This window comes from Natator depressus, chromosome 2 (genome assembly GCF_965152275.1).
Source record: "Natator depressus isolate rNatDep1 chromosome 2, rNatDep2.hap1, whole genome shotgun sequence".
Lineage (NCBI taxonomy): Eukaryota > Metazoa > Chordata > Testudines > Cheloniidae > Natator > Natator depressus.
In genome coordinates this window covers 40,987,502-41,006,037 of record NC_134235.1, presented here as the reverse complement: position 1 = coordinate 41,006,037, position 18,536 = coordinate 40,987,502, and the positions used below count along the sequence as shown (strand labels likewise).

General features: G+C 41.1%; 1 protein-coding gene across 3 annotated transcripts in view; it reads left to right on the top strand.

Moving 5' to 3' along the window:
- PTDSS1 (phosphatidylserine synthase 1) overlaps positions 1 to 18,536 on the top strand; it is a 55,159-nt gene that overhangs the window by 15,245 nt on the left and 21,378 nt on the right. For all 3 annotated transcript variants that reach the window (XM_074944064.1, XM_074944065.1, XM_074944066.1), the window contains 5 exons: positions 4,552 to 4,676; positions 8,194 to 8,352; positions 12,309 to 12,460; positions 14,719 to 14,860; positions 17,174 to 17,286. In XM_074944064.1, coding sequence (XP_074800165.1) covers positions 4,552 to 4,676; positions 8,194 to 8,352; positions 12,309 to 12,460; positions 14,719 to 14,860; positions 17,174 to 17,286 — 691 coding nt within the window. The remainder of the gene's footprint in view (positions 1 to 4,551; positions 4,677 to 8,193; positions 8,353 to 12,308; positions 12,461 to 14,718; positions 14,861 to 17,173; positions 17,287 to 18,536) is intronic.

Genomic DNA, 18,536 nt, shown 5'->3' with positions numbered 1-18,536 from the left:
GTTAGATTACATTTTCAAGCTATTAAATAACCTCCCTAAGAAAATTGCCATCTCTGTAATTGTTTTATTCCTGGTATAAGCTGTTTTGTATATATTTTTTTCATTAATTTATTGACAAGTATTTTAATTAGACACTGCTCCTGTACTCTAACTTGTCTGTGGAGGGATGCTGCTCTGCTTCTACAGATAGAGGGATGACCTGTGGTATTCCAAAATGTCTTACAATTAGAGCTTCAAGTTTTGCTTAAAATGATCAACTCCAGCGAAGCAGAAAAATTGAGAATAGGTTTTTATGAAATATACACTGAAAGGAGCCCCAAATTTAAAATCTTTGCAGATTTGTGAATCGTTTGCTGATGGGGCTGATGCATTTAAGATGTCTCCCAGGCACTGCACCTTCATTCTGGAAGCATGGGGGTTTAGAGAGAGAGAAATGTTTTCGTGTTTCAAGAAAAGCAGTTTTCAAATGTTGTGGTTTTATTAAACATTTTACTCCTAAAAAGTATCTTAATTTGCTGAGAAATAAACACAAAAAATCAGAACAGGGAATCCTCTTTGTAATACATGTAGCAAAAGTGTTACATGTATTTTGAAAGTTGCCCATTTAGTTACAAGATTACAAAAATGACACAGCCGGATAATACAATGTTGGAAGTGAACTGCTGCCGCATCATAATCTTTAAAACTGTGATTTCCATTAATTAAGTAATATGTCACATTTATATATGTAGAATGTGAAGTTCACAATCCGTTGTGGTGGGCTACGAATTTCCTGCTGTTTTCACATCAGGGGTGGTGGTAGCCTCCCGATTCAGTGGGTACACTATACTGAACTGCCAAGGGAGCACTGACCACCCTGGCACCACAACCCTAATCCCGTCCTGGGGGGTGCTGGGAAGTGGCTAGAGAGCAAGCCTGCCCTGGGCTCACCGGCAGTGGTGGCTCCTGTCCCATGGGGCTGGGCCCCGCTCTCTGTTCCAGTCATTGCAACCTGTGCATGGGGTCACAGCACCACTTGGGGTTGGCCTGGCTGCCCCTCCATCGTGACAGAGAGGCTGCTGGACCAATTCAATCGAGTGGCGTTGTGACATGGTGCATGGGTGTTGCAGCATCTGCAGCCAGGACAGAAGTGAGTGATGCTGCAACCCTGTGCACCAGCTGCAATGCCTGCAGCAGGCAGTCGAGCCCAACCCATGGGACAGGACATGCCACTGTGAGGTAGATGCAGGGCAGGCTTGTTCTCAAACCCAGCAGGCCTCCCCGGTGCACTAGACCAGGAGACGGGTATGTTTGCCTATGTTTGCACCCTGGGTTTTATCATTTCTGGGAGTGCAGTTGAACCCATGCTACAGTCACTCATGTTTCACACTAACATTATTGGGGAGCAACTTGGGTCCCATTAAACCACGTGTGCCAGCATAATTTATCTATCTAGGCATTTTTGACCATCAGTTTGGTATCTAAATGTGGTGTCTAATTGCAAAACTTTTAACCAGGGTACATAAATTGCTCAGCATAGTGTTCACTTATACAGCAGGGCAGAAAAATTCCCTCCACTGCAGGAATTACTCAGTGATTCTATTTCTTAAAACTCTCTGAAATACATGGCAAAAACATGGAAAATTCCCCTCAAAATACTTGGAGGTTCATGGAGCATAAAGCAGATTTTGAAAATATTTTTATAGAATTGAGTCTGATATGAAGAATAGATCTGTTCAAAAAGATATTGAAGATGCCTCTGTAGGGATTTTTTATGTAGCTAAAAATATCTAGCCTCTTAAAATAGCTAATGACTCATCTGTTGACATTAAAGGGTCACTGCTGATTAGCTGTAACAACTTTGAGAATTCAGCTTGAGACGCTTGAATAACCTGGCTTCTGCTGTACAGTCTTGGGTTACAATAATTGTAAATTAAAAGGATGCTCTCAAGGTTGACACTCCCAGAACTTCTGTTGTACTATTGGAGAGAGAGTGTGCCTGCGTAATTAGGGCAAAATCCTGCTCTAGTGTGATTCTGCTTCCCTTGGCATGACTAGTCAGCCACAGCTATTCAGTAGATGCAGAGCAGGATGGCTCTGAGGGGTGCACCTAACTAAAACTCCAAAATAGAGTCTCATGCACAGTTGGGAAGCATATATTTCACCACAACTCCTAATCAGTAGGCCACACCTTGTCTAGTAGCTAGCTAGGTATCCATCCTGCCTTGATGTTGTACAGATCCCCTGAGGGAGGGAAGCCCTCTGCACAGTCCTCTCGTCCTCATATTCTGTCTGCATACCTCTGGACAGGATTTGGCTCTTAATATATAGTGACATCATGCAATAACCTCATTATTATTAAGACTCATTAGTGTTTGTCCTAATTAAACTGATTTTAAAGACAAATATGGGTTTTTTTCCATATTTTTCCCCCTCATGGTACTGCTAGAGGACAGAACTAAGGTTGTTTGAGTGTCTAAACTGTGCATTTCTTGCGTTGACACGTTTAGATTTCTCTTAAGTGTAACTTACTGTATATACTCGTTCATTAGCCCTTTCATTTATAAGCCGACCCCCAGGATGGTTAGGTAAAAATAGCAAAAACTGTATGACCCTTTCATAAGCTGACCTTATATTTCAGGGGTTGGCAAACTTTGGCTCCTGGCCCGTTAGGGAAAGCTGCTAGCGGGCCTGGACGTTTTGTTTACCTGGAGCGTTCACAGGCACGGAGCCCCTCAGTGGCGCCACTTCCCGCAGCTCCCATTGTCTGGGAATGGCAAACCGTAGCCACTGGGAGCTAGGGGGCTCCATGCCTGCAGACGTGCCAGGTAAACAAAACGACAGTGTATTAGATATTCAATTCAATGATTCCATACAGTTTAAAATCATCAAATTTTGGTGTAGACCCGTTTATAAGCCGACCCCCGCTCTTTGATGCGTCACTTTTTTACCAAAAATATTTGGCTTATGAACAAGTATATACGGTAAATTGAATTTCCTGGAATTGTAATTATGCCCAAAATCAAGCATTAAAACATCCCTATAATGTTTTTTTTACCCTTTGTCATAAATATAAAGGAAAGGGTAACCACCTTTTGTATACAGTGCTATAAAATCCCTCCTGGCCAGAGGCAACATCCTGTTACCTGTAAAGGGTTAAGAAGCTCAGCTAATCTGGCTGGCACCTGACCCAAAGGACACAAGATACTTTCAAATCTTGGGGGACGGGGAGAAGGGTTATGTTTGTGCTCCTTGTTTATGTGGTTAATTTCTCTTGGGACTGAGAGAGGCCAGACAGAAATCCATCTTCTCCAACCCATCCTAATCCAAGTCTCCAATATTGCAACCAGTATAGGTAAGCCAGGCAAGGCGGATTAGTTTATCTTTTGTTTTATGTGAATTTTCCCTGAGTTAAGAGGGAGGTTTATTCCTGTTTTCTGTAACTTTAAGGTTTTGCCCAGAGGCGGATCCTTTGTGTTTTAAATCTAAATACCCTGTAAAGTATTTTCCATCCTGATTTTACAAAGATGATTTTTACCTTTCTTTTTTTTTTAATAAAATCTTTCTTTTACAAACCTGACTAATTTTTCCATTGTTCCAAAATCCAGGGGTTTGGGTCTTTAATAATTTTGTAACAAATTGGTTAGGATATTCTTCTCAAGCCTCCCCAGAAAAGGGGGTGTGTAGGGCTTGGGGGAATATTTTGGGGGAAGATGTCTCCAAGTGGTCTCTTTCCCTGTTCTTTGTTTAAAACGCTTGGTGGTGGCAGCATATTGTTCAACGACAAGGCAAAGTTTGTACCTTGGAAAAGTTTTTAGCCTAAGCTGGTAAAAATAAGCTTAGGGGGTCTTTCGTGCAGGTCCCCACATCTGTACCCGAAAGTTCAGAGTGGGGAAGTAACCCTAACACCCTTAAATTACTGATATGTATGCTCAGTCTTAACTCCATCTTAATGTAGTTTTGAGTTTTTGAATTTCCGTAGTTTGCCTTTTTTTTAGAATTAAACTTTTAATGACAATCTCCGCACATCAAAGCAGCTATAGTGCATTAACCAGGAAAGCTAGAATTGCAGCTAAATTTGCATTTCCAGAGCAGCTCAAAGCAGGTGTGTCTGTCCCTTAATATGTAAGTATTGGTTTAGATAGCTATGTTAGTGAGGCCAGGAGAGCATGAAAGCGGGACAGGAAAAGCCCAGTCCCTGAATCCCAATGTCTCTTTTTTTTTTAAGAGCTTCGCCTGTGCTCCTGCTTAAATTCTGTGTTTAAATTGCTCTTTGGATGTGACTTGTTTTGGTTCTGTTTTTTCAGTCATGGCTATGTAATAGAATATGCGATAGGTAATGGTATTAAAGGCTGGGTTTTTTTTCAAAGATTGCCACGTGGTGTGTGTTTGCAAATGTTTGTATGCAGCTATTGTCTGAACAAAACCTGCATTTGTACAAATTGGCATTTCTGTGTGCAGTTAACCACTGTAAGCAGGCTTTGGGGCACCACTTTGGAACTAACTTTTGACTATTTGGCCCATGGAATTTCCTCAATAAACATTCCATGTTAATGATTCTACCTCCGACAGGTCTCAGCGTTCTCTATTTCCTGTTTCTGGTGTTTGTGCTCTTCCTTAACTTGGAGCAGGTCAAAGCAGTGATGTATTGGCTAGATCCTAATCTTCGTTATGCCACCAGGGAAGCAGACATCATGGTATGTATACTTAGCATCCTTGTGCAAGTTACAGCTATTTTATATTAACTGTCAGATCTCTACATTTCAATTAACCAATAAAAATGTTTGTTTTTATTCTTTCTGATTCAAGTTAGTAAAAACTGATCTACTGGGCATATTAGAAATATTTGTGTTGAGGTATTGGGGTATATTAATAATGGAAGTGATGCTAGATATCTGAAGATATCCATCATTGTAGTATCTGGATCATACCTGAGGAGCTTGGAGTCAAGTCAGAATAGGAGGTCTACAATTGCTATCAGACTAAATTTAATGGGGAATATGGGGTTTTTCCTGACAGTACTAAGCAATGGAACTTTGTTCCTTTTGTGCTTTTGCACAAACTTAATTTCTCTCATATCACTTACAAATAGCTATAATAGATGACTTATCTGTGGACAAACTAAATCCAGAGGTATGGCCCTGTCTCCTTTTGACACAAAGGAAAGTGAAAGTGCTAGGGTGTCAGAGCTGTAGTTGCAGTGCCAGGTGTAATTAGACTTCTTTCTGGGGAATCTTGCTACAAGCCTTATGCTTTTTATTTGAGTAGTATCATTGTGTCTATGATATACAACTTGCAGCACCCTGCCCTATTTAGGAACTTACAATCTCCTTCAGACAAAAATACACTTTATGTTTTTGTTCAAGAAATAAAATAGAGTACATAATTAAAAAATTGCATGTGCATGTGGGTTATTATACAAATTGGGAGATGAACTTAATTTAACTTCATAGCTTTATGGCTTGAATTTGGACCTTGTTTTCTGCATATGTGTATGCAGGAAAAGAAGTAACAAAGCATAAAGCAACTGTATTCTCCCTCCTTGGCCTTCTTCCCAAAACCCATAAAGTTCATACTGCGCAGGTCTTCTTGGCCAGAACTGGGAAGAGTCTAGGGCATGCTGTGGGATGTATGCCCATCTGTGGTCAAAAATTAAAGAACGCATTGGTGGCAAAATGAGAGCCTTCTGGTGCTCAAAATGCTGTGCCTGTCAATAAGGTGACTTTTACATTTTGCCCCCCACCACACAAAAAGCACCCTCTTGGCCTGAGCTTTCTCATGCTATCCTATCTTTGGTATTTTACACTGGTTTCTCCAGTAGTAGTAAATGTAAACCTTACAGCTAGGAGACTTGCTAGGAACAGAATTTTTTTTAATCGTGGTGTAATGGTTTTTAAAGTGTAGGGCCAGATTGTGGCTTTTAAAGCGTAGTCTGCACTGGACAGGGTGCAGAGGGGACTGCATTGCAATAGGAGCCTTTGAAAGAAGCTTAACTCCTCTGGAGGGATCTCCCTGGGCCCGTGACTGCAACTGCAGCTTTGCCACCCTTACAGTGGATGATGCTTTCACTTCTCTCTGTGTCCAATCAACTCCGCTAGCCTGCGGGAGGAGGAGATAGGGCAATAACCCCCGTTTCAGCCACCCTGTTAGGGTGGCGCTTACCTATAAGCATGGTTGGCGCATAAACCTCCCCTTTTGGGGAGGCTTGCCCCCTTCCTTCAAGATAAGTAGGGCCTTACCAGTTTCATAGCTGTGAAAAATATGTCACCGACTGTGAAATCTGATCTCCCCTGCTTCCACGCCTCCCGCACCCCACCCCCACCCACTGTGGCTCAGGGCTTCCGCCCCATTCCACCCCACATCCACTCTGGCCTGGGCTCGGGGCTTCTGCCCCATGGCTACAGGCAGGACTTGGGGCGCCCGGGCTCAGGGCTTCTTCCCCTGCGTCTTTTGCAGGGGCTCAGGGTGACCCGATAGGGTCTTCTGCCCTGGGGCTTCTTCTGGGGCTGGGGCCCCCAAATTGGCTGGGGGCCCCTGCCTTTATCTGGCATGGACTAGCAGCTAGGAGCCCCCCAGCTGGGGGGCTCCCAGAGCCCAGCTCTGAAGGGAGCACAGAAGTGAGGGTGGCAATCTGCAGACTCCCCTACAACAACTTTGCAACACACACCCCCACTCCCCTTCCCGGATCCCGTTTTGAGTCAGGACCCCTATGTTTACAACACCATTAAATTTCAGATGTAAACACCTAAAATTGACCAATTTTTAAATCCTCTGGCTGTGAAATTGACCAGAATGGACTGTGAATTTGGTATGGCCCTACACATAAGACCTCACCTGCTGGAGCCCTGAGCACCTCCCCCGCCCCGCCCCTGCAGCCAGAAGAGTCCTTGAGCCCCAGCCTGATCCCTCCCTCCGCTGGCTGGAGCTGAACCCCCACCAGCTTCAGAGAGGAGGGGGGGAGTGAGTGTGGGGCATTGGGGCGGAGTGTGGTTATGCAACAGCCGGGGTTGGCAGAGGGTTAGCCTCCCCTAGCCTATTATAGCCGGTGCCCATGTGAGGTCACTTGCAGTGAGCAGCGTTTACAATCCCTGTGCTGGGAGGGCTTGGGTGAAATCCTGGCTCCATTGAAGTCAGTGGAAGTTGGATCTGCAACTTGTCTGTGGAACTGCTTCAGGCATTGTACTGAGGATGTACCACTGTTGAGTTTCTTGAAAACCAGACCTTCAAGGACAGCGTTAAAGCAAGAGAACCGTGATCACTTGTGTATAACTTTTTTTTTTCCCATGACCTGCTTGCCTGAGGTTTTATATGTGTATTTTCCATATTTCTATCTCCTAACTTTTGCTTCTATCCTTCAGTCACACGTGCAGCATTCACCCCAAAGGCTGCAAAGACTATCTCTACCCCTTTCAGATTCATTTTGTACCATGATGACATCAGTCTTATCCTATTCTTGTTTCTTGCAGCTTTATTGGCTAAACATTGAGGAAGAGCACTGAGGGATGGGGAGCAACGTTATTCCACATAGCTATTTCTTTCGATTTCTTCTATCTGTCCTTGTTCTACCTCATCTCAGATTTATGGCTCATAGAAGAGTGCAGCATGATTTTTGCTTCCAGCTGTTTGGTTAATTTTTTTTTAAAAAGGAGGTGGCAAAATATAAACTTGTACATAGTGTTAAGTCCTGTCTCCACGTGAGACAGGCATCCGAGGTCCTGATCACAGCAGTATTGTGCAGTTCTATCCAGGCAGGGAGGAAAGTACAGAGAATCCATTCTGTATAGCTCTGAGGCCCAAGCGGGACATTCTGCCCCCAATCCACACCGTGTACAGAAACCAGCCTACAGTGTACATACTTGAGGCTATGCACTGAGGACAGAATTTGCCCCATAATTACCAGCAATGATAACAATCAGCACCTGCTTAAACAAGTCAAAAATGATAGAGATGGACAGCAGAAGGAGAAAAATTATTTCTGTTTTCAAATGTTTACCATTCAGTTTCCCAGTGACCCTTTTTCTAACCTAATTGCCAGGGCTAGGAGGAGGCGGAAGAGGGCATTTCTAATGTTGGTGGGAATAGTAACATGGATTTCAAAATCCAGAATATCTTTAGTTTCAGCCTTTCAGTTTACGCTGAGTTAAAAATGTCCTCCTGTTCTGGTGCTTCCAGATGTAAATCCTAGCTGAGGATCTGTTGTTGTTTTGTTAACAGGAATATGCTGTGAACTGCCATGTAATCACCTGGGAGAGAATCCTCAGCCATTTTGACATATTTGCTTTTGGGCATTTCTGGGGCTGGGCAATGAAGGCCTTGTTGATCCGCAGCTATGGGCTATGTTGGACTATTAGCATCACCTGGGAGCTCACTGAGGTAGGTTGACATGTTAAATCATGAGCAGGCTGATGGTACTATATATTACTCATCGCATACAGGAAAGAGGACTGGCAATTTTACTTCAGCACTAGCTAAATACCAGTATATGTACAAAGTAAATTATAAAAAGCATATGCTATAATCATGTCAGGAAGAAATGTTAAGACCAAATAGGTTACACTAAAAAAAATTAGAAAGTGAGAATAGTTAGTACTAAACTATGACAAATTCAATCAGTGCAAACCCTAGCTTGCCCCTGTCCACGCTAAGGGATCAGCATGAATTGCTGGGCACCCGTTGCCAAGTGGGAGCTATTCCCCACTGTAGACAAAGCCTTTGGTTAGATTAGTCCTGCAGTGCTCAGCCCTACTTTTTCCCCATATGTAACAGTATCCTACATAACGTGACCCCAGCCTACAGTAGTAGCGTTTTGAACTGTTATCTTAAAACACTGTCGTATAACTTCAAGGGTTACTGACTGATTTCTGTGCTATCACGTTAAAGCAGTTCTCTCTAGATGTGAGCGCATGCACACATTAGCTCACTTCTGCAGCTGTCTCTCATTCTCAAGCCCTCTTTGTGCTTGAAAATTGCTGACATCTATGTTGAATTGGCCAATAGGGACAGCAGTCTGTGCACTAGCCTATTGTTGTTAGATGTGTTGTGATAATCAGGTTGAATACTCGTTATCCTAAATAACGTAATTTTATCTAACTTTTATCTTATCTAACCTATAATTTTAATCAGTAGAATGTTACCTCCCTAAACTCCTGAGGCCACATTTCTGCAAAATTGAATTCTGTTTTGTAACACCTGAATGATCAGTTTTGGGGAAGCTGATGTTCTAGAACTGGCAATGAGAGAGACTCTCTGAAACTTGCTTTCAGTTATTAAGCAATTCAGACCAGGAAGGCTCTAGTTCTTACAAGCCAAAAAGACTTTGGACAAAATTTTGAGACTTTGATGTCTAAATTTAAGTTCTTAAAGACATTTTTAGGGCACCCAACTTAGTAGGCCTAATTTTTAAAGCAGCAGATCTCATTGACTTCATTGGAGTTTGATGGTGCGTGGGCCTTCTGAAAATCAACTGACTTATGTTTTAGAAACTAAATACGGATTTAGGAACCTAATATGAGTCCCACTCAGTTTGAAAATATTGTCCCTAACATCTCCTCCTACTAATGTGTACTGTTATTCTTAGGTATTCATGGATTCTGTCTCTTCCAGGCCCCCTTACAACAGTATTGTTTAAAATTAAAAGAGAATTCCAATTCATGAAGGCCCTAGGTGGCACAGTGAGCTAATGCACTAGCCGTCACCTTGGGAGAACAGGTTGAAATCCTGACTCAGCTCACAAATTAAAGTGACTCTTATCATCCCCTATGGATCATCACAAAGCCACCACCCACAACTTGACCCCATACGATTGGTATTCCCTGCTAGTGAAGGACAGAGTATTGGAATAGACAATGTGTTTAGGGGAAAGTTTACCATATACATAGGATGCTGCCACTCAAATGGATTTTTAGTCCTTTAACTATTTCAGAAGAGTCATTAGAAACCTACAGTCGTTATCAGGGGAGTTGCATAGGGATTTAGTTGTTGTGCATCTCCTGTTAACATTGCTAGCTGTCAGCTGGCTAAATCCCCATACTGACACTGGACACTCACACATGCTGAATACTATCTTCTTAAAATTGGAATTCAAACATACCTTTGATGCTCTGTGCTCGGCACCACCACACCACAAATTGGTATTATGCAAATAGCGTTACTCTGTTTACACTCAGCATCCTCAGCTGTAATCTGTAGTGTCTTTGGGCAAAAATAGTGCAGTATATATGATCATTAAATACTGTAAGAGAGTTAAAACATAATATGAGAAATGGATATAATGCCCATTTCACACCAGATTTATCCAAAAACTTTACGAAGTAAGATGATTGATTTGAAACCACTGTGAGAGTATAAGTCGTGTACATCTTTGATTCTGGAGAATAATTTAAAGTTCTTCCTTTTCATGTTAAAACTGGCCCACACCTTTAGTGCAGGGAAAATAAAGATGTTTAAACAGTTCTGTTTCTGCAGTTACCCTGGAGGAAAGGTATCACTGTCAGGATAGATCACTGTATCTCGTTTTACAGTGACCAGCATCCTTTCTTGCTCTGTGCATGAGGCACTTCTTGCCCCTCCCTCACAGATCTGACATAACATTTTTTCTGCATGCTTCTGGCAATGAAAAGATGTTTTAATGTGAAATTCTGGTAGCACGCAAGAGACTACACAAGCCAATTCCATTCACTTTTGTTGGCGTTTAATGAAAGAAAATATAGAATACCATGAGGAATATCTGTTTTGCTTGGCACCTCCTTGAACGTACCACAGGGACTGTTCAACATGCACGTATCCCCTTTTCTGATGAATTGTTAAATGTTATCCAATTTCAAGCCTTTGGGGTTTGGGGAGATAATCTGTAATAGAGATCAAAACTTGTTTTCACTTAAGATGAGCAATCCGGTTCTAGCCCTGAATGAATCAGGTTTCTGTTTTACTTAAAATGTCTCAGTCCCACCATTCTGCCTCACTCACTCTATGAATGAAGATTATAAAGTTACTTCTTCTTGAGGGGCAGAGGGTATATATTCTTGCTGGACTGAATCCATACGCTGCTCATGACATGAACCTGAGTCATACAGGAGCAAGACGGTGACCTTTAGAAATGAATGCTGTTACACTCTCCAAAGGAAGTTTGTAGGAAACTGGAAATTTTGGGAGATTGTATCAGCTCTTTTACCCCTGTATTGCTAGTTTGAATCTAGCTATTGAGGACTGAAAGTCATTACTGTCTGTTCTGCCCTATGTGAAATGAGTAGTTGGTCCAGGGACATGTCTACTCTACCGCGCCACATCAGCACAACTGCACTGATGCAGCTGCGCTGCTGTAGCATGTCTCGTGAAGACACGCTATGCGACGGGAGAGCGCTCTCCCGTCGGCATAATTACTCTACCTCCGCGAGAGGCAGAAGTAATGTCAGCAGGAGCTGCTCTCCCGCCAATATAGCATGATGTGGACAGTGCCTTAAGTCAGTGTAACTTACATGGCTCAGGGGGTTGTCGTTTTCACACCCCTGAGTGAGGTAAGTTACATCAACTTAAGCGGCAGAGTAGACCAACCCTTGGTCTTCTTTTTTAATAGCACCATCACAGCACTATCTTGGTCAGTAGTTAGCAGAAATGCAAGGGATTGAAAGCACACAGAGTGTGAAATACCCTCTCGCTCCTAGGTCCCTCCAGGTCAAGAATGAGACAGTTTGGTAGGTCAGCATGGCAAAGCTTGCACTGCCACTGTCTATGCTGTATCTATCTGTGAACAGAAAAACTGCATCATACGTGTTGCCAGCCCTATAACCTTTTACAAGCAGGAAATTCCCCAAAACGTCATTAACAAAAAAGACTTAAGTTCCTGAAATGTGTTCAATTAGAAGTCTTAAAAATCTTGCATTCCAACATGCTTCAGTATTGATGCTCATGAGAACAGACAGTTTAACACTAAATAACAAAGAAGATTCTCTTTAAAATGTAGCCTTTTGATTTTAGACAAGCACAAAATCACCTTCCTTTCTCTGAAAGAAATGCAGTTGTTCTGCAAGGGTTCTGTGTTATAACATTTTATGTCTGTGGGGCTCAAAACTCTGCATTTGATTCCTATAGATAGTACAGCACCAGAGGGAAAAGGTGAGAGGAGGGAAACCTCTGAAGCCTTCGTAGGACCCTGATCCAAAGTCCACTAGAATCAGTGGAAAGATGCCCATTGACTTCAATAGACTTTTAAGCAGGCTCATAAAATATGACACTTTTTGTTCAACAGTTGCTTTAAAAAAAAAAAAAGTTGAAAATCTTTGTAAGGATTCTATGTTGTTCCTCATCCAGAATTTTTTTGCTGTATTCTGTAGCTGTTCTTCATGCATCTTCTGCCTAATTTTGCTGAATGCTGGTGGGATCAAGTCATTTTGGACATCCTGCTATGTAACGGGGGTGGCATCTGGTTGGGCATGATAGTTTGTCGTTTCTTGGAGATGAGGACCTATCACTGGGCAAGTTTCAAGTAGGTCTAAAGTAAAAGCCAATAAGCTTCATGTTTAAAATATTGCAGTATAAAATTTTGAATTATTAGCTCCTAGTTAAATGTCTTTATGTATGTAAAATGCATGTGCTATAGAAATGGAGTATGATCAGTGTATATTTACAGTGCTATATATGAGATTAATAATGTTGGGGCACCATCTTGTGTCAATCCTTTTGTATGAATTGTGTACCTGATTATAACTGAATTTTTAAGAATTTTTTGCTTAGTCTTAAATGTGAAAGTTGAGGCCAAATAGAGTACAAAATGGTAGAAGGAAATATTTGCATTTTTAATCTTTTAATTCATGGCAGCAAAGCATTGTTTGAAGAAAAAGGAACCAAATACACACATACATCTGAACTGTTTGACTCGTCCTTTTAATAGTAGGTTTGGGATCAGGCTGTTATGCTCTAGTGTAGTGACCCAGCAATAATACTATCAGTACCTAATATACATAAGATCACATTATGATAAACGTATGTTGTGTAGTACCTTACTCCACAGGTGGTTCCAATAATATCAGTGTTTCCGAGTAGCGGCCATGTTAGTCTGTATTTGCAAAAAGAAAAGGAGGACTTGTGGCACCTTAGAAACTAACAAATTTATTTGAGCATTAATATATATATTATATATTTATATATTTAAAATAAATTTGTTAGTCTCTAAGGTGCCACAAGTACTCCTTTTCTTTTTATTAATATCAGTGGAAGCACTTGCAGTATAAGATAGTAGGCAGTGTGAATAAGAGTGGCAGAATCCGGCCTAAATCAAAGATTTAGTTTCATCCAAAGTTTAACTGAGATGGCAAGCAGTATTATCCATCTTTTACAGATGGCAAAACTGAAAGAGGATAAGTGACTTGCCCCAGGTCACTCACAACAAGCTGGGGACAGAGCTAGGAAGAGAGTCCAGATCTCCTACCTTCCAGTCTTGTATCCTATACGCTAAACAACACTACCTTCCTTAACTGGACATGCTGTTTGCTAAGATGAGGGAGACCTGGGTTTTGGTCTAAATTCAGGATTTCCTGCCTCTCAGTCCAGCAGGGACACAGGGAGCATCATAGAGTTGGTGTCCGACGTCTGTGGGAGAGTGCAGTGCAGATTAAGAGTAAGACAAATAGTATATCCATTGAGGGAACCGTCTTCACCACTAGCTTTTTATTTTATGGCGGTGTGGTGGTGGTTGTCACTATCTTTTAAAAGGCTCATGTGAATTTCTAGTATTTTAAATTTCTGTTATGTAAAGGTGGGTTTGGAAGATTAAAAGAAAGAAACAAACAAACCAAACTTACACTTTAAAAAACAAATACCGGAAATTTCAGTCTCTATTTCCCTGTTTCCGCTGGAGGAGCACAGGGAGTGGGATAGTGACATTGCAACAGGCTGAAATCTAATTTGTCGCTTTCCCAACCCTCAGCTGGAGGAGAGGAGAATTGGAAGGTTTCACCAAAAGCTTTCCTTTCATTTGTTTTGTTAACTGTTCAAGTAACAAAGATGTTAACAAAAACAAAATGCAGCCCATCTGACAGAGACTCCCCTTCCTCCCAAGATGGGACGTGGGGGAAAAAATATATGAAGCAGGGGTAAGCTTATGGCTTACATCCAGTGCGGTACGTGGCCATGTGGGACACCCAAGTTGGGTCCAATACCAAGCTTAGCATGGGCTGGGAATCCTGCAATAGCAACACACTCAGACCTGTGGAATAAGAGTGGTGCTGATGATCTATAGAAGGGAATCACCATCTACACCTCGTTGGTAAGGACAGTGAAGCTGTAAAATAGGGAGATAATGAGGGAACCTCTCTTCAGGAATCTGTGGCAGATTTGCAGAACACCATTCTTCTTGGTCCTTTTTCCTTCAGGGAAAGAAAAAAATGCTTTGAAACCCAAACTGAATAACTGTACTTTAGATAGTACTGGGAGTTTGACTTCAATGTTTTCTAGTTTTTGCTTTTTTACTACTGACTGAAGTCTGTATATAGCTCTGCTATAAGAAGGCTATTTCTCATAATAGCTGTTTTCCTCTTCACTGAAACACTCAATAAATTCTGCCTCTTAATGCAACCTTTGCTGTAACACACAACACATTGCCCTTAAGTATAGATTTATGGGAAAGAGCACTGCATCATGATTTGTAATAGAAATACTAAAATGCAGTATCACTTGTCTTCACCCTCCCTCTCCCCCCCGCCTTATCTTTTCCTTGTCTTTACTGCAGCCATTCTTTTCTTTCAGGGACATTCATACCACCACAGGGAAAATCAAAAGAGCTGTATTACAGTTCACTCCAGCTAGCTGGACCTATGTTCGCTGGTTTGACCCCAAGTCTTCATTTCAAAGAGTGGCTGGAATATACCTTTTCATGATCATCTGGCAGGTAAGAAATAACTTTTGTGAAATCAAAACTCGTATCAGCTCAGTTTACTTACTGGCTGAATTTGGTTAGAAGATATTATATTCTTATCTTAGTCCATCATTGAAATGTACAGTTAAATGAACTGATACCACAAACTATTCTGGACACTATCCAACGCATCTGGACTACAGTTACAAGTGAAATTGCAATATCTGTGGAAGAAACAAATGGCTGCAGATTGATGTACTGGCTGTGGGATTACTGTATGCAATGAGACAAGGAGGACTTGTGGCACCTTAGAGACTAACCAATTTATTTGAGCATGAGCTTTCGTGAGCTACAGCTCACTTCATCGGTTTCCACAGTATGCATCCGATGAAGTGAGCTGTAGCTCACGAAAGCTCATGCTCAAATAAATTGGTTAGTCTCTAAGGTGCCACAAGTCCTCCTTGTCTTTTTGCGAATACAGACTAACACGGCTGTTACTCTGAAACCTGTCTGTATGCAATGGATAGTTATGAGAACTGAAGAAACAGATGGGTAGGTTTTTCCCAGCTGGTGCATGTACCAGTATGATGATCAGAATTCAGTGCATGTACCAGTATGATGATCAGAATTCAGTCATCAGTGCACCCAGGTTCTTCAACATGTGCCTAACTTTAAGTGCATATGACTTTAATGGAATTACTCATGTGCTTAAAATTAGGCACTTGCTGAAATACCTTACAGCATTTGTGATGGTACCCAGGGATGTGCTCTCTTTTTTAGGACTTTAATCCCATTGCCCTTAATCTGTGTTCAGTCAGACAACATTTAATACAAGTGGCAGTTTTGCTTAAGTGAAGCCCATAATAGCCCTTAATGACATAGCCTTTAGTGGTGACCCTGTTTCCTGGGCACTTCTGGGCTACTGCTACCTGCCTCTCATTCAGTTGTGCAGTCTGAGTCGGCAGGCACTACCTCATACAACTCTGTTAAACTGGTCCGCTTGCCCTAAAAGCTGAGGAGCCACTGGTTTAATGTAAACCATTCTTGATCAGAGGGAGATACAGCAAGAGAGCACTGCATTACCGAGGGACTGCAAACCCTTTACAGTCATTGGTGTCTGGCCCCAGTTATATTGCTGCCACCAAAGGCTTTTACTTTAATGCAAAAAGAGAAAGGAACTAATAATGCATTGAATGTAAAGGGTGGAGGGAGTAGAAGAGAGCCTAATTTTAATGGGGAAAGAATAATTTCTGCAATGTCCACAGAGATGTTTGAATATAATCATTCTAGCATCTTAGAAAATTCACCCCTAAGATAGCATGCAATTTACTTACTTACAATTTTGCTGATTGGAACAGACTTCCTTTGTGAGAGATGTATCTTGTTTTGAGATGAGGCCCACTGGGGCGCCATTCCTACAATTCTTACTCCAAAAATACTTCAGTACAATACAGTGTAGGACACGCTATCTAAAATAACAAATGATCATATTGAGTAGTCACATCCTCACTTCATTTTCTACTGTGAGAATTCTTAAGGGGTTAAAAACTTCAATAAAATTAAACAGGAGTACCTGTTTCAAGGGAGCAGGTGGTATATTACAGCTGTTTGGAGTTACCACCTCCAATTCCACATTTTCATATTCCATTTTAGCTATTTTTTTTTTTTAAAAGTGATGGACTAGTTTGATCATTTCTGGTTTTGTTGGGGTGAGAGCATAAATATGCTGGTACTAAATTATGAACATGTTTGTGCATATTTCAGCCACCTGCCCATAATTTATACTAACTTTAGATCTTTTTAAGGGATTTAATTTAAAAAAACAACTTTTTTAACTAAACAGGTGTATATGGGCATCTCTTTTAGAAAGAAAAAAGCTGGATTTGGTTTGTGAGGAGTCCAGTGAGCTCTGAATTTTACAGACTTGAACACTTTCTCTTCTTTCTAAATTTGCATCCTAGCCCTGCTTCAAGAATTATGCTGTTATTCCAAAATGGAACTCTATAAACTATTAACTGAAACCGTGATGGGTTATCTGAAGTATACGAAGTAATTCAGCACTGGGTTTTTTCTTTTTTGTGGTGATGGGTTTTTTTAATTTTTGTTTTGTTGACTTGGTATACAACTTTGCCTGTTCTGAAGATGATATTTTAAGAGCTTTTAATTCTTAATCCAACCAGCAGAGCTAGTTACTGAGCTGAAATAAACCATAAATCATTCCCTCTTGTGTATTTTAATTATTGTATTAATTCTAACATTTTATGTATCAGTCTCTGAAAAGGGGTTACATGTGCATGGGTCTGTCCTGTAAAACAGAACCTTATTAACTGACTTTTTTATTTCCAGCTGACTGAGTTGAACACATTCTTTTTGAAACATATCTTTGTGTTCCAAGCAAGTCACCCTTTAAGCTGGGGTAGAATTCTCTTCATTGGAATTATCACAGCACCCACTGTAAGGTAACTTATTTTATTTTTTTCTAATTGTACAGTAGTTGTGACCCTTAGGAACACAAGAAAAGGTGTGCAGGCTTTATAAATAAGTACAGTATGTGAAAAGAAATAATGCATTTAAGTCTCCAAAAAGGGCAAAATTATCCTTATTTTTGCAGTACTAGGTATAAGACTAAGGATAAAATTCAGCAGTCTGGGTGTATGCTACTAATGGTGAGACTTGTGTGAAAATCTGCATTTGATAAGAATCCATCATTCTCTCTTCTGATTGCGCAGCAGTTGCCTGTGTTGGGTGGATTAACTCCATATGCAGCCATCCATAATTTCATATTAGGTTCTTTTGTTGACAAGAGCCATATGATCATTATAGCATGCACGTTAGGGAATTTACACCTGTGCGTCTTTCCATGATCCCTGTCTCTAGCTACCTATTTGTGCTTGAGTATGGAATATACCACAATGTGTTTATAAGGAAAGGTGGTAGTTCCTTGTTTTGAATAATTAGTGAAGCTACAAAATATGAACCATGACTGGGACTTGAGAACTAATCAATCCATAGTCACCTTACAAAATTATTTCATGAAGTAATTTTGTGTAGCAACCAAAATGTCTTGTACCAGCTTCTGTTTACATCCGAATTGAAAAGTGAAGATTACAGCTATTGAAGCATATATTGTATTTGAGGTTGTTTTTGGGTGGGGTTCTGGTGAATATATATTTTAATATGTATGTGCAAATTATTTGTGTAGGAACCGTAACTTTTCAATATTGTGTGTTCTGTCTTTCTTAGGTACTTATATGGACCCCATTACCATAGTATCTGAGCGCCTAACGGTCTTTAGTGTATTTATCCTCATAACACTCTTGTGAGTAGGGAAGTGCTATTATCCTCCTTTTACTGATGGGGAACAGAAGCACAGAGAAACAAAGGGTATGTCTACACTGCCCAAAAAAAAAAAAAAAAAAAAAGCCCATGGCAGCGAGTCTCAGAGCCCGGGTCAACTGACTTGGTCTTGCAGGGCTCGTGCTAGTGGGTTAAAAATAGCAGTGTAGACGTTCCTGGTCGGGCTGGAGCATATTATAAGTGACTTGCCCAAAGTTACACAGGAAGTCTATGGCAAAACAGGGAATTGAATCTAGGTCTCCAGAGTCGCAGCTTAACACCCCGAACCACTGGACCATTCTTCCCCATTATACTTCCTCTGCTTAAATTCTTAACCCTGATGTTACAGCAACATAAGACTTTTGAATTTAAT